Here is a 15,083-nt window from a genome sequence, read left to right as displayed (position 1 = left end):
TAATGAAACCAAATTCAAACAAAATAAAAAAAAAAACATATGGATCTTTTATTTCTTTCACTTTTCTTTCCTACTTATTACCATAGATTGCAAAGCAGTTTTTTTTTCCCCCATATATGCAGTAAGAGTCTGTTTGTGCCTTTCCCTGAGGTAGAAGAAGAAGGAATTCCTTCAGAAGCCAAATTCTTTTTTTAATCTTCTTGTGTTCAAGAAATTTTCTTCAACGTTTACAGATGCACGATGATAATGTATTTTTTTTTTTTTGCATGGTTCTATCCGTCTAGTACTATTTTTTCTTTTTTATTTTTTTTTTTCTCTCTTTCTATGTATCTCTCCTTCTTATCTCTTATTTTTTTTTTACTGGCACTTTCTCCCTTCTCCCCACTTAACAACACTGTCTCACACAATAATGGTGATAACAACAAAACTGAAAAAAAAACAAATTAAAGTTAAAAAAAGTACTTTCTGATTTGAGACCTGCAGCTCTGTTACAACACGGAATGCTGCGTCGCTCGTGGGCTCTTCGCTGTGCCGCGAAGGGGTCCGGTGATGGACGACGTAAGATTCGCATAGAAAATGGCTTTGAACGTGAAAGCCGCAAAAACTACGAAGAACGCGGTCAATTCTTTTCTGCCTTTACAAGTGTTTCAATTCTTTCCCTTGGATGCACATTTCTCTTTGTTCCTTTGTATCGAATGTACTGCGCCCCTACTGGCCGCGGTGCGGACCCAAAGTTCTACACCCCGCAGGCTCAGCGACAGCGCGAGGAGATGGATAAGTCGTACCCAGTTGCAAAGAAACTGCTTAAGGTGCGTTTTCTAAGTGATGTTGGTAATACAATGCCTATTGCATTTGTACCTTTGCAGAAGGAGGTGGAGGTGCTTATTGGTGAACCGGCGTTGGCTTTCTACTCGGCATATAATCGTAGTAATCGCACTTTACTGGGAGTATCGTCGTACACGATTGCACCACCAGAGGCGACGAATTACTTAAATAAGATTCAGTGTTTTTGCTTTGAGGAGCAGCGGTTTAAACCGCATGAGTTAGTTGAGATGCCAGTGTTTTTTTACATTGACCGGGATTTTCTTAACGATCCAATGGTTAACTGGTTAGATGAGGTTATTGTGAACTACACTTTTTTCAATCTGGAAAAAACAAAGGATATCATTTTCCGCTCAAACTTGGTCTGATAGACAAACTCTATAGCACATTCACATTCGTGCTCAATCGGCGATACATAACAGCAAAAAGAAAAAAAGAAGAAAAAAAAAGTAAAAAAGTTCAGAAAAAGGAGGAAACCGAAGGGGAGTGGGTGGGGGATGCTAGTTTTTTTTCATTGCACAAGTAAACTGGCATCCGTCTTGGCAAGAAAGTGGAGAGAAGAACAACAAAAAAAAACAAGAAGACAGAAACAAGAAAAGAGCAAAAGAAAACCTTTTCTTGTTAATGCCATGCAGGTGTGAATGAGGTATAAATCGTTCATCCTTTGCATTCTGTTTTTTTCTTCTTGTTTTTTTAAGTTTTTAATTATTACTTTTGTCTTTCTCTTCTATTTTATCTTTCTTTTTCTTTGTTGTGTTCATACCAACACAGTTTGGGCATAGAGGTGTTGACTTTTAGGTGGTTGGGACGTTAATTTCGTTCTCGCGTTAGTTAGAGCCAGAGAGAACACAAACCGACAAATAAACAACACACCAACTGGAGGAAAAGAAAAAAAAGAAAAAAAAAGAAGCAAACATAATAAATGAGTGTTCTTATTGGTAAAAGAGAACTCTTCGCCTTCGCAGAGCGCTATTCATCATACCGATTAAAAGATTACACAGATTTAGCAGATGGTGTTGTATTGTGTAGTCTTTTTAATTTGGTATTCCCTGACCTGCGCATCCGCACCGCTAATACACAAACACATACGTTATCGCAGCGCACACAAATGAATTGGTCTGCACTTCGTGCAGGATTAGACGCTGTTGGTATACCTCAAATTCTACTAAATCGCGATGCTCTTTTACAGGGTGATCCGGAAAAGGGATTTTCTGCTCTTGTACTCTTTTACTTTTTACACCACTTGACGAAACGCACAGACTTTTCGGCAGAGTTTGCTATTGATGTTACCGCAGAACTCACAGAGTTCTTGCAGTCTATTGACTCTATTGCGGCTTTAGTCGCTGGGGGTTCGATGCCTCTCAGTGCTGTTCCACCGCCATTGCAGGAACAACTGCGGGTGGCAACCTTAACGCGTAGAGGCCGAAGTTCTTCAAGGACACATCCACGAAAGAAGGTCAACACCACCGTTTCCTCCATTTCTTCGTTAAATACTAGCGAAATGGAAGATGATGATGACGATGACGATGAGCAAGGGCAAGAAGGAAATTTTGAAAAGCAGCTTAGTTTTAATTCAGACATGACAGCAAAAGGGTCACAATCGGTTAAAGAAGAAACCACACCAACAGCCAAAATTTCGCCTAAAAATCGTGATGAAGATTATGATGATATTGTTAAGACGAACAAAAACTCTGGAAATCATACATACAATCATAAACATACTAGTTGTACTAAAAATAAAAAAACTATAGATCATGGTAAAGATGACTTATTAAATGTATCTGTAGTACAACGTGAAGTTGAGTTACAAAAAGATCTTATTGCCAAATCCGAAGAATGTGAGGAACTAAAGATGCAGAACTTGCAACTACTTTCTCAGTTGGCGAAACTTCGTTCAGAGACTCCTTTTAATACTTCCTCTACATTAGCAAGTATAAAGAGTGACGTTGCCGCTAATACTACTGATGTTGCTGAAGATAAATATGAAGAAAAAAGTCGTAGATTGGCAAAGGCAGAAGATGAGGTTTTGCAGCTACGCCGAATTCTTCAAACTACAAAACAAGAATGCCTTCGACAGTTACCCCAAAATAGTACCTTTGCACAAGAGTTATTGGAAGATATCGTAGATGCTGAGACAGGTGAGGTTGTAAAAGTTCATGAAACTGCTACACTTTTAAATGGTGTTATTCTTGATGCACTACGCAACTCTCCAAAGAGGCGACAAGAAGCACAAAAATGGCTTTGGCAAATTGTCTCAGCTTATCATGTAATGGAAACACGACTTGTGACGGCGTGTGATGTAGCCACATTAGAGTTTAAACGACTAGAAGAAGAAGAACAAGAACAAGAGGGTTGTCGTAATAATAGCATCTATAATCATGCCTGTACTTCAGATTTACCATCAACACCTGGTACTACGGCCAAATCTGCATATGGTCTTCATGAAACTTCTTCTCCATTATTACCATATGCATCTTCTAAAGCTCCTGCACTTTATACACAGTTATCGAAGATGGAGGCGGAGATGGGGCAACGACAGAGACAGTTTGAACAGCATCTTGCGGATTTGCATGTAAGCGAGAAGAACCTTCGTCGACGTGTTAAACGCCTACAGGATCAACTTAATAATATCGTGAAAAAAACGGTGGAGCGGGAAGGGATGTGGAAATCACTTTGTGCTTCAATTCATGAGGCGGAACGTGCGTCATTTGGCATTGCAGAGGCGGAGACGACAGTGGAAGTGGAACGATTGTTGGCGCAGCGACAATCTTGGTACACACGCGCTGATGAGGAATCGGAGAAGTTGATGCGCGGGACCGTGAGTCTCGATTTAAACAACAATAGTCTTGAAATGGATGGTAATGTTGATAATGGTGATGGTAGTACGATTAGTAGGCGTAATGATGATCACCATGAGAACGATAAAGGTGAGAAAAGAGATGTGACTGGGTTGGCGGGTGACCATGATGTGTGTGAGGCTATGCAAACACTCGTCCAGAGTGTTACACAAGACAGAGATAGACTGCAGCGGGAAGTGGAGGAGTTACGTAGAGAAGTGCGGGCAGCCGCAGTGTTATTGCAGTCATCAGAGAAACAGGAGCGTAAACATAAACTACAAGAGGATATACACAATCGCATTGTAGAGCAGAGGGAGTATGAAGAGGATGAGGTTTGGTTTGTGCGTGCTAATGCACGGCCACCGTTTACACTGAGTTGTCCATCAGTAAATCAAACACCATTACCCGCACAGAGTACAAAACACAGTAGTGAACGTGATACTAATACCATGACAAGAACCAAGATATCGTTTGGACGTAATCTTTCAGCACTTTTGGCGTCTGTAACCCCATCGAAATGAGTGGGGTTTGTTGCAGGGATAGATATGTGTTTTGCGTGTCTGTGTGTGTTTGTTACTTTGTGTTGTTGAAAAAAATAGAGAACTGCGTAGCTCGGTGTTGTGGGTTTGCATCGAAGCTCGTTTCATAGAATTGATTATATAATATATAATATATTATATATTATTATCTGTATATATGATGTGTCTTTTTAGTTCCAAAAGTGTGCCTGAGCGAGCAACTGACAAATAGATGAGCTTTTTCTTTCTTTATTTTGAAGTCAGCAAATAAAGAAAGAAAAAGAATATAAAAATAAAATAAAAAAATCAGTAAAATCCATGCTCATAAGATACCTTGACGAAATATTTGATTCCTCTCTCTAGTTACCTGTACAGTTTTTATTTTTTATTTCTTCTCTTCTTATTTATTTTTTTTTTTTTTAATTTATAGGATAACAGTTGTGGGTGATGTACACCGTGGTTCTTCCTGCCGCCTCCACGACGGATGTCCATGTCTCTGGAAGCAGCAGGAACATTAAGGAGATTGATCTCGCCGCCGTCTTCTTCACCCGCGAGGATAAAGAGACACTTTCCCTCATCACCTCCTTTGATCTCTCCCATAATCACATTGAACAACTACACCAATTGGACGCCCTCGTCTCCCTCACTCGACTCACCGCAAGTCATAATAGAATTGTCAAGATCGGTTCCTTACCTGTCACCATCACACAACTGGATGTGTCATATAATAAGTTGCAAACCCTTGATGGTATTGGACGACTTCCACATCTGCGTGAATTAAACGTGAGTTATAATCGTCTTTATAGTCTTAATGGTTTTACACGTGCGCAGCCGTTGCAGGTGCTCCGCGCTGATGGAAATCGGCTTGTGACTACCGCCGGTGTAGAGGGTATGACACAGTTGCGACTCCTGAGTCTCGATCACAACATGATAGACAACGCCAACGAACTTCTCTTTCTCTCTTCCACTCCAGCGTTAGAAATGTTTTCCCTGCGAGAAAACCCAGTAACGGGTATGACTGGATATAGAGCACTGGTCGCACATCTGCAGCCTTCTGTACTTTCCCTTGATGGGGCGCCACTGCTGCGTGATGGCGAGGCGTCGTTTCTCGCCTCAACAGTGGCACCAGAGCCCATGACACAATTTATTCCACAACCAACACCATGCATACAGCCAAGAAGGACAGAGAATACACAACTCATCTCAACAGAATTTCAATCCGTGAAGAATTCTACGGCACAGGAAAGTAATTTTAAAAATCGCTCCGTACGAGCTCCCGAGAGGATACCACGTTTAAAAAAACCAACAGCGGCAACAACATCAACGATGGCTACGACGAGTACTGTTACTACAAATGACGAAATTGGTTATGGAGGGAATGCTTTGGTAACTGAGGGCAGTCATCCTCATAACCATAACCATCACCAAGATGATCTAAAACGGCAACCAAATAATTATAGTGAGGATACTTTAAAACAAAAACAAAAACGTTTTCGTTCGCTAAAAGATCAGGGAGTTTCATCTGATATTGTTTTATCAAATGGTAGCAAAAATACAGTAAAGGTTCCAATTTCTCCTCCTTTGGAACCAATCGTTGATGTTGTTCCCTCATCTTCAGATACCACTGAACGAGAATTACATGAGACAAAACTGCATCTAGAAGAACTGAAAAAGGAAAATGAATACCTTCGTACACGTAATAAAGGTCTTTCTGAACAATTAAAAGATACTAGGCGAGTTATTTCCTCTCAACTTGATGAAATTAATGAGTTGAAGGTTCGACTTGATGCCACAGAGGCGAGTGAAAATGCATTAAAAGAACGTCTTGATAGGGTAAAACGCAATGCTCGTGTTGTGGACAAACGCACACACGATACCGTAGATGCGATGGTGGTGGAACAGGAACGAATGAAGGCAGTGTATGAAGCACAAATTGCTGATTTACGTCACCAGCTTAGGCGAGTACAGCCTAAATCATCTATTACTGTAACGGAACGACCTGCATTTCTTCTTAAGCAGAAACAGAAACAGAAGGAACAGCAAGAGCAACAAGTGACACGAAACAACAACAAATTGAAGCAGTCTACTCTAGTGAAAGAAACACGTGCATTAGATAGTTCTTCTGAAGTACAACAAGGTGTTTTAGTGGATGATACACCTAGCAGTGTTGCAGAGGGTGATCGTAGTACATCTCTTATTGTGACAACAACTAATTCGGAGATAAATACCCCAAATCATCCCTCTATGCATCGTACAGCTAACGTAAAAAAACTTGCAGGTGAGTTGAAAAACTGGTTATATGCTGAGATGGCTGAAGATGCACGACGAGAGGAGGAAGATCGTGTTCTTGAGAAACTACACCAGTCAATTGAAAGAGAAAAATCTATAGCATTGACTCACCAGTATCAACAACAAGATCAACAACAACAAGGAGAACTAAATACTTTACCATTTTCTGCAAAACCATCACTTGAGTCAACATATCATACAGAAAAGAATACAACAGCAGTTTAACATTTTTCCTCAAAAGAATTAGTAGCTAAAACTGCAATTAAACATTTGTTGGTACGTACTACTAATGCTACTACTATTACTCAAGAATAAGGGGATATATGTCGATAAGGGGTTGAAAAAAAAAAGTATTTTTCTTTTAGCTGTAGATGCTTTGTACAATTTTTATTTGTTTAATATTTTGATGCGGTGCTTGCTGTTTTTGTGTTTTCTTTTTTGTTTCGTTTTCTAGTGGTTTCACTTGTTCCATGTGAAGAAGTAACTCTAACTTTGCCTTTTATGCTACTTTTCTTTCTTTTTAACTTTTTCATATACGCTTTTCAAAAGAAACAAAAAGGCTGTGGCTAAAGAAGAAGAATAACACGGCTTTCTGTGTTTTTTTTTCGTTTTTTTTTTTTTTTTTTTGACGACAGAAAAGCAAAGGTAATATAATTATAACTATACCTTTATTTATACATAAAAAAAGAGCGAAAGCGAGTACGAAACATGAGCGAAACTAATGGTACCAGCAAAAAAGAAGATGATTACATTGAAAAGGAACTTCCAGATATTGAGGGTCTGGTGATTCGCACATTGGATGACCCACGAGTGGTGGAGCGTATTCGTATACTAGATCAGTACTGCCTTGCTGTAAAGTATCAGGATCAGTACTATGATAAATATGTAAGGCCGTGTCCTCATCAATACAATCAACTCGCCTTTTACCATGATGTGCTAGTTGGTAGCTGTACATGTCGCCTGGAACAAACAGACAATGATGAGGAATTGCGTCTCTATGTTATGACTATAGTGGTTCTTGAGCCGTATCGCCATATTGGCATTGGAAGTCACCTGCTTTCAAAAATTCTTAAAAATGTGGCGGAAGAAACGAAGGTTCGCATTCGAGAGGTAACTCTGCATGTACAAGTGGGATCTCCAGCGTTTGAATTTTACAAAAAATTTGGTTTTGAAGTGGTAGAAAAGGTGGAAAACTACTATACAGGCCTTGAAGAGACGAACGCATTTTTTCTGCGTAAGGTGGTACCACAACTACGCCTTAAGTCTGCTAACCAGCAGCAGAATCAACGATCTAAAACTGGTGGTGCTAAAAATGGAAAGAGAAAGTGAGATTTGAGTGTTAACGAGATAAAGAGAAACTAAGCGAAAAGAATCAAAAAAAAAAAAAGGAAACAACGACACCAACAAATCCAATCACCGTTTCTCACTATTTTTTGCGGATAATAACTCAAACGATGATTCTCTACTTTGATCAGGTATTGAAAATACCATAAAAGAAAATAATTAATGCCATTCTTTGCATTCTGCATTAATGAGGATAGGAGATGGGTATTTTTATTCCTCTGTTTTTATGTTTTATGTTTTGATTTTGCCTTTATTTTTATTTATTTATTTCTTTAAATATTTTTATATTATTTATTATTATTTTTCCCCTTTCATGGATACATAAAAAGAAAGAATGCCATATTACCCCACTGGAAAGGATCGCGACTCCTATATTTCAGGTATTCGCCCTGGATGTAAGTTTGGCTGTTTCCACGATGTGAATAAGAGGCGGGATAACCTACCTGATCATGTGTTTGCTACTATTCGGGATCAAGTTATCAATGAAGAGCGAGTACGATTAGTGGATGAAGAGGCTCGCGCTCTTGTACGGCTACAATTGGCATCTGGAAATCGTGGGAAACGCATGGCAGGTGGTGCTACAGGTGATGAACAGCGTGAGATGAAACGTATGGAAAAGCTTGAATCTATCTCTTCTAGATACCGCGCATTATTAGAATTGTACTCACAGGAGATGGAACAATGGAAAGCGGAGTTGGCGTTGCGTGGTTTGACCGTACAGATGTAGTTATTGCAAAATAAAAAAAAATAAGTTTATGATATTCATGTAAGTCTTACAAGTACTGGTTCCTTTTTTTTCTCTTTTTCCGCTTGATATTCAAACGGAAAGAAGAATGGTGTGACAATGACGTTTTTTTGTTTTCGTCTTTATATACAGGATTCTTTGTTTCGCTTGCGAATTTTTTTTTTTCCTTCCTTGGATATATCTTTTTTTTTTCTTCTTGCAAAACCAATATTAAACAATAAAAAAAATTCTCTTTACATTTTATAGAAAAAAAAAAAAAAACGGATCAAAAGACAAGGAGAAACGAGAGACGAATACTAGTTATCTAACTTTGCTCGTATGGACGTAGTACAGGTAAAAGCCGTACTTGATGCCCGCCATCCCGATGTTGTGCGTGTGTTTCAGGAGACTGTACCAGAGGTGGGACTTAGGCGACTGGACGAGTGTGTGCTTGAGTATCTGTTAAAGATGCTGGAGGGACAGATGAACCCAGAATCTTATCTACCAGATGAAACGATCCAACAAACACTAAAGTTGTATTTTACAGAATTTGACGTTTGTCCAAATGATGAGGCAGTGCAGCAAGCAGTGGAGTCAATTTATACAAAGATGGAGTCAGCAGGATTGATCCAGAAACCAAAGGAAGACTCTAGTCGTCTGGTGAATGCTATAAGTATTGGACGGCAATATGAGGAGAATCTCAAGAAGGCCACAATGATAGGCAGTGTTGGCAAGGTAGCACTTGTAAACACTAATGAAGATTGGACATGGGAGACAAAGCGTAATGCTGCGAAGGAAACACGTAGGAAACGTAAAGAGGAGGAAAAGAAGTCTATGTTAACCGAAGAGTACGAAGAATTTTTGCGTAAGCGAGGTATTGCTAGCGCTACAACTATTGTGAAATTACATCACAAGAATGAAGGAGTGCAGTATAGTACAGATATACGTTGTGAAAATATTCATATTCACATGGGAAAACAAGTTTTACTTGACAATACGAGCCTGACTATTCTTACTGGACACAAGTATGGTCTTGTTGGTCGTAATGGTACCGGTAAAACAACCTTACTTCGTGCTCTTACAGAGAGAGAATTAGAAGGTGTAAGTCCTTTTGTACAAATTTTACACGTGGAACAAGAAGTGGTGGCTGGAAACGATTCACCTTTACAAGTTATACTTGCTTCTGATGTAGAACGTGAACAATTATTACGAGAAGAGCAAGAATTACTGAAATGCAGTGATGATGATGCCAGTGCACGATTAAAGGATGTGTATGAGCGTCTTGATCTTATTGAAGCACATAGTGCAGAAGCACGAGCGGCGTCTATTTTAAGTGGATTAAGTTTTACACGAGAGATGATGACAGGACCTACTAAAAATCTTTCTGGTGGTTGGCGTATGCGTGTGGCGTTAGCCCGTGCTTTGTTTGTTGAACCTGATGTACTTCTTCTAGATGAACCGACAAATCATCTTGATCTTTTTGCTGTTTTATGGCTTGAACAATTTTTAAGAGATTGGCGTAAAACACTTGTTGTTGTTTCCCACTCTCGTTCATTTTTAAATAACGTTTGTGAGGAAATTATTCATTTGAACGACAAGAAACTGGAGTATTACACTGGTAATTATGATCAATTTGACCTTACACGTGTGGAACAATTACGACAACAAAAGAAAACTCATGAGGCCCAAGAGAAACAGCGAGCCCATATGCAGAAATTTATTGATCGTTTCCGTTATAATGCGAATCGTGCAAAAATGGCTCAATCACGTATTAAGATGTTAGAACGAATGGAAGTTGTATCTGATGTGAAGTATGATCCACAGTTTTCTTTCAGATTTCCTGAACCAGAAGCGGTATCCGGTTCATATTTACAAATGGTTGATACTGAATTTGGTTATAAACCTGGTGAAGTACTATTTCGCGATGTTAACTTTGGCCTTGATGAGGATTCTCGTATAGGTTTATTAGGCGCTAATGGTGCAGGAAAATCAACCTTTATGAATCTCTGTCTTGGTAAGCTGGAACCTCGTCGGGGACATGTTGTACGCAATAAGAAAATCCGAATTGCTCACTTTGCGCAGCATCATTTAGAAGCTCTTACACCACAACTCTCTTCTATTGAATTTATGCGATCTAAATTTCCTCACGTAGAAGATCAACAATTGCGTGCCCATCTTGGTTCCTTAGGTCTTGCAGGTGATAAGGCGTTACAACCCATTTATACTCTTTCTGGTGGTCAAAAGTCACGTGTTGTACTGGCTTGGATTACTTTTACACGTCCACATTTATTATTACTCGATGAGCCAACAAATCATCTTGACATTGATACTGTTGATGCTCTTATTGAGGCTTTATTGGAGTTTAAGGGAGGATTACTGGTGATTTCTCACGATGAACACTTTATTACCTCGTTATGTGACGAGATGCACGTTTGTGCCAATGAGAGTATCAAGCGGTTTAATGGAGACTTCACGGAATACCGCGATATTGTTCTTAAACAATTGCGTTGAGATATGAACTATTTAAACAAGACACACAAAGAATCTAATATCAAATCCGAAAGGAGAAAAAAAAAAGAAAACATTGTTGTGTTGTCTTCTTTTCGTGTTGTTTGTAATGTTTTTTTTTTTCCTTTATTTTATTTCAACTAGGAGGAGTTTTGAAGGGAAAGGAAGGGAAACAGAAAAAGAGAAGAAAGATAGAGAGAGTTTTATCCCTACTTCACTTGCTCATTCTGGGTTTTTCTTTCTTTGTTTCTTTAGTTGCTGACATGTATTTCTATTTGATGGTTTTTTTTCTTTCTTTTTCTTATCTATTGTTTACAACTCCATTTGGTATCTTGGCATTAGCGATGGCGCTGCAGCAAAGGAGTCTATTCGACTTCTTCCCCAAGAAGCCACTGGACACCCCCTCACTGGCGGCAGCCCCAAAAGAGGAGGGAATCGCACCAACGCCTTCACCGGAGGAGTCTTTACAAACACCGACGGATTCGAAGAGGCACGGGGGCCAAAAACGTCAGCGGCCGGCCGTTCAAACATCACTGGACTTTGGGCAGCGGGAGGTGGCGGCGGCGACAACGTGCGGGCACTGCGGGATGTTTTTTAACGCCGCCATCGACGCCGATGTTCGCCTGCACCGCCGCTGCTGCACGGGAATAACGGCGAGAAGAAGTGCCGTCGCCGATACACATGCGACGTGGCTCGCCTCAACACAACTTGCAAAGGCCCTCGTTGGTCTTGTGCGACCACAGCGGGGCGGAGCAGGGCGGGAGAATGGAAACAATAATAACAATAACAATAATAGTATTAGTAATAGTAGTAGTGGTGGTGTGTTTTGTACACGACTGCAGCAGAAGTCTCACAGTGATGAGTTTGTGTGTTATGTTATGGACTGCACTAGACGAGGTTTTGCAGAGGATGTTGTAATCTCTCGTCTTGTGGAGGCATTACAGTTTACAGATGTTGTTTTGTCTGCTGCTTCCTACACACTTGTGGCAGTTGTGCATCAACGTGCGGAACGACTGATATGCGCCGTGGCAGGGCGTCCATCCACACGTCAGCAGGAACCGCTATTACTATTGCAGGAACGCCGTGAAGGGGATATCCCAATACGTTGTCGCACTAAATCTAGTGTCACCTTCTGCGATGTGCCGTATGTGTGGTATCAACAAGAGACAGTGCTCGCAGCCACAGCGGCAGAATGGAGGAGTACACAAACAGCGGCGTCATTAGTCTCCACGCGTACTGCTGTACAGGAGTTTTTCAACCCCCCAGAGCGCGGCGAAGGCGGACAGCAAAAGCAAAAGCAAAAACAACAACAGCTCCGTACACTTGTCGACACTGCGCTGCATCGTGCTTTGACAACATTAGGTCGACATGTTACATATGGTCACGCGTTGTGTCCACGTTCAGAGTTCTCGTACGATTGCGGTGTTCTGTATGAGGATGTTTTGAATCGTGTAGATAATGTCACCATGTGTAGCGGTGCAGTTTCGCTCTATACACATACTGACGAATGTGATGATGGAGCCTCAGAAAGCGAAAATGAGCTTTCCATCGTTTCGTACAGTGACTAAGTAACATAGATCCTTCATAGATACATGTGTTTTTCACGTTTTTTCTTTTTTTGATTTATTGGCATTACGTATATATATATATATATATATATGTTTCTTTTTTTTTTCCTCCACTTGATACCTCGTCAATCTACCTTTCCTTATTTATTTGTTTCTCACTCGGTATCTTTTTTCCGTGTGGGTAATGGGAGTAAGTAAACGGGGAAAGAAACAGAGATGAGGGTACAAGCGTGTATTGCAGAGCGACAGAGAGTGATGTGAAGTGTTGAGGCAAAGTATATACTCTGTGATGGCGGAAAGACAAAGTGCTGGCTTTGTTCTTTTTTTTTTGTGTGTGTGTGTTTATCCTGTATTGTTCTTGCCTCTTACTTTTTTTTTCTCGGTTGCTGCTCTTCTTACTATGAAGCACAGTACAACGGAGATCTCTTAGAAAGGGAGAACATGAGAAAAAAAGGAAGGAAGGAAGGAAGAAAAGGTTTGTGTTCTTGGTTTTGTTTTTTCTGAATAAAGAAGAAATAGTACTAGGAGTTGTAGGAGTAGTAAATAGTACCAAGAAGAATGATAACATCAATACATGCCAGTATAAGTCTCCAAGTAAGAAATTTGTTTATTTATTTATTTTTTATTTTTTACTTTCGTCTTGTCTTTTGCATCTTTTATTTCTGGAAATTTCTTCACCTAAAGCGAAGTCATAAGAAGCAAAAAAAAAAAAAGCAATATCAAGAAGATCATTGCTACTGTTTGCATTTACTCTTTGTACCTTATTTACTATAGGTATGTTACTTTACGTGACTCTCTATGAATAGCCTCTTTCCCTGTTGTTTTCTTATTCCCATTATTAGTCATTTGTGAGTAAACGTGTGCATCCGTTGATACACAACAAACAATCCACTCTACCTCCTCTAAAAAAATAAAAATAAAAACTACTGTATTACGTTAAACACATATATATATATATATATATATATATTTACTTATTTATTTATTGCTTACCTCCAGAAGTACATTCTTCTTTTGTATTTTCAATTTCGGAAACTATATCAAATCCTTCTTTTCTGGACTCGGCAGCGGTAAATGTACCAAGATCGCTGCATTTTCTTCTCAAAAATGGGTGCTTGTCGCCACGGTGATCACTGCACTAAGGTTCATATGCGCCCAACTGCGTCACCGACCGTACTTTTTCCAATGATGTACCCAAATCCAATGGCGATTGAACACATTCAGGACAGACAATGGGATTTTCAATTTGAGCGAAAGTACTTAAAGCGACACTTTGAACATTTTTACAAGAAGATTTGGCGTACCTTTATGGAACTTGGAAAGATTGCTGAACTACGTGTTGTGAGTAACCTTGGAGATCACCTTCTTGGTAATGTGTATATTCGTTTCGAAGACCCCGCTGATGCTGCCAACATTGTGCGTGAGCTGAAGGCAAAGAAATTAAACGAAATCATTATTCTTCCAGAACTGAGTCCCGTTACAAACTTTACCGATGCTTGCTGTAAAGAAGACCTTGAAGGAAAATGTGGTCGTGGCCCACAATGTAACTACCTGCACATAATAAAGGTCTCCCGAAAGCTGATGGATAAGTTGGAGAAAGAACAGGCAAAGTACTGGAAGAAGAAGGAGAAGCATAGCAGCAGCAGTGACCGCAAGCGGGATCGTTCAAAGGAACGTGGAAGAGACCGATCCAAATCACCACGACCATACGCTAATGATTTGTGCCACATATGTGGTAAGACTGGTCACATTTCTCGTGACTGCCCATTAAAGTAAGAAGAGTCAGAAAGAAAAAAAGAAAACAGAAAAGCGAAAAAAAAGGAGAATTGAATGATGAAAAGAAGGAAAAAGTTTTAAAAAAGTGAAAAAGAAGAGAAAAAAAAGGGAAGAGTAGCATGGGCTGCAATTATGTGCAAAAAACGTTGTGATTTCTGTTATAGTTGGATCGGTATGCTGCATACGGGTATCGGCATCCCATTCCTGGATCTGGTATGTGGGGAAACTTACAAACATTTATTATTATTGTTATTAATATTATTATTATTATTATTATTATTATTATTATTATTATTATTATTATTATTATTATTATTATTGTATATATAATAAGAGGAATGAATATTAATGAATGTGGGATTATAGAAGGGATAATTTGTGTATTCCATGTGTGTGCGTGCGTGTTTGTGTATGCTTTTTTTACACTCACTTTATACATTGGTGCCCCACTACTATTGATATTGATATTATTCTTGGTGATGATTGTTATTGATTGATAAATGTGGTATTTATCACGCATGAGTATGTTGGCCTGAAGGAGAGAGAGAGAGAGAGTCACATAAAGCAGTCGTGTGAAATATGCTATTAGAGATTTAAAAACGGTGTAATAAACGTTTGGCAATCTGTTTCCCTCATTTTTCCCCCCATTTTTTCCTTTATATTTATTGATATATTTCGGATTCTACTCTTTATTTTA

At 39.5% G+C, this 15,083-nt stretch overlaps 8 protein-coding genes across 8 annotated transcripts; all 8 read left to right on the top strand.

Annotated features, from left to right (window-relative positions):
• Nucleotides 1-500: 500 nt before the first annotated feature.
• Nucleotides 501-1,190, top strand: LSM04_006069 (Cytochrome c oxidase assembly protein CtaG/Cox11; the record flags this gene model as incomplete). The annotated part of the gene is made up of 1 exon (XM_067336469.1): nt 501-1,190. The coding sequence occupies one exon, from the start codon at nt 501-503 to the stop codon at nt 1,188-1,190; it is 690 nt and encodes a 229-aa protein (XP_067192608.1).
• A 554-nt stretch (nt 1,191-1,744) lies between these two features.
• Nucleotides 1,745-4,180, top strand: LSM04_008290 (uncharacterized protein; the record flags this gene model as incomplete). The annotated part of the gene is made up of 1 exon (XM_067336467.1): nt 1,745-4,180. One exon carries the CDS (start codon nt 1,745-1,747, stop codon nt 4,178-4,180), a length of 2,436 nt encoding a protein of 811 aa, XP_067192742.1.
• A 444-nt stretch (nt 4,181-4,624) lies between these two features.
• Nucleotides 4,625-6,691, top strand: LSM04_002274 (uncharacterized protein; the record flags this gene model as incomplete). The annotated part of the gene is made up of 1 exon (XM_067336466.1): nt 4,625-6,691. The coding sequence occupies one exon, from the start codon at nt 4,625-4,627 to the stop codon at nt 6,689-6,691; it is 2,067 nt and encodes a 688-aa protein (XP_067192409.1).
• Nucleotides 6,692-7,174: 483 nt separating this feature from the next.
• LSM04_004951 (GNAT domain) lies at nt 7,175-7,795 on the top strand (the record flags this gene model as incomplete). The annotated part of the gene is made up of 1 exon (XM_067336465.1): nt 7,175-7,795. One exon carries the CDS (start codon nt 7,175-7,177, stop codon nt 7,793-7,795), a length of 621 nt encoding a protein of 206 aa, XP_067192558.1.
• Nucleotides 7,796-8,144: 349 nt separating this feature from the next.
• On the top strand, nt 8,145-8,537 carry LSM04_006440 (uncharacterized protein; the record flags this gene model as incomplete). Its single annotated transcript, XM_067336464.1, has 1 exon — nt 8,145-8,537. One exon carries the CDS (start codon nt 8,145-8,147, stop codon nt 8,535-8,537), a length of 393 nt encoding a protein of 130 aa, XP_067192633.1.
• Nucleotides 8,538-8,873: 336 nt separating this feature from the next.
• LSM04_006784 (ABC-transporter extension domain) lies at nt 8,874-11,045 on the top strand (the record flags this gene model as incomplete). The annotated part of the gene is made up of 1 exon (XM_067336463.1): nt 8,874-11,045. The coding sequence occupies one exon, from the start codon at nt 8,874-8,876 to the stop codon at nt 11,043-11,045; it is 2,172 nt and encodes a 723-aa protein (XP_067192653.1).
• A 341-nt stretch (nt 11,046-11,386) lies between these two features.
• On the top strand, nt 11,387-12,610 carry LSM04_007822 (N-acetyltransferase ESCO; the record flags this gene model as incomplete). The annotated part of the gene is made up of 1 exon (XM_067336462.1): nt 11,387-12,610. One exon carries the CDS (start codon nt 11,387-11,389, stop codon nt 12,608-12,610), a length of 1,224 nt encoding a protein of 407 aa, XP_067192710.1.
• A 1,074-nt stretch (nt 12,611-13,684) lies between these two features.
• LSM04_007191 (zinc finger protein) lies at nt 13,685-14,386 on the top strand (the record flags this gene model as incomplete). Its single annotated transcript, XM_067336461.1, has 1 exon — nt 13,685-14,386. The coding sequence occupies one exon, from the start codon at nt 13,685-13,687 to the stop codon at nt 14,384-14,386; it is 702 nt and encodes a 233-aa protein (XP_067192676.1).
• Nucleotides 14,387-15,083: the final 697 nt, after the last annotated feature.

Source organism: Trypanosoma melophagium (assembly GCF_022059095.1).
Source record: "Trypanosoma melophagium isolate St. Kilda chromosome Unknown ctg2segment0, whole genome shotgun sequence".
NCBI classification, from domain to species: domain Eukaryota; phylum Euglenozoa; class Kinetoplastea; order Trypanosomatida; family Trypanosomatidae; genus Trypanosoma; species Trypanosoma melophagium.
The sequence above is the reverse complement of the archived record's forward strand: the minus strand, read 5'-3'. Positions and strand labels throughout refer to the sequence as shown.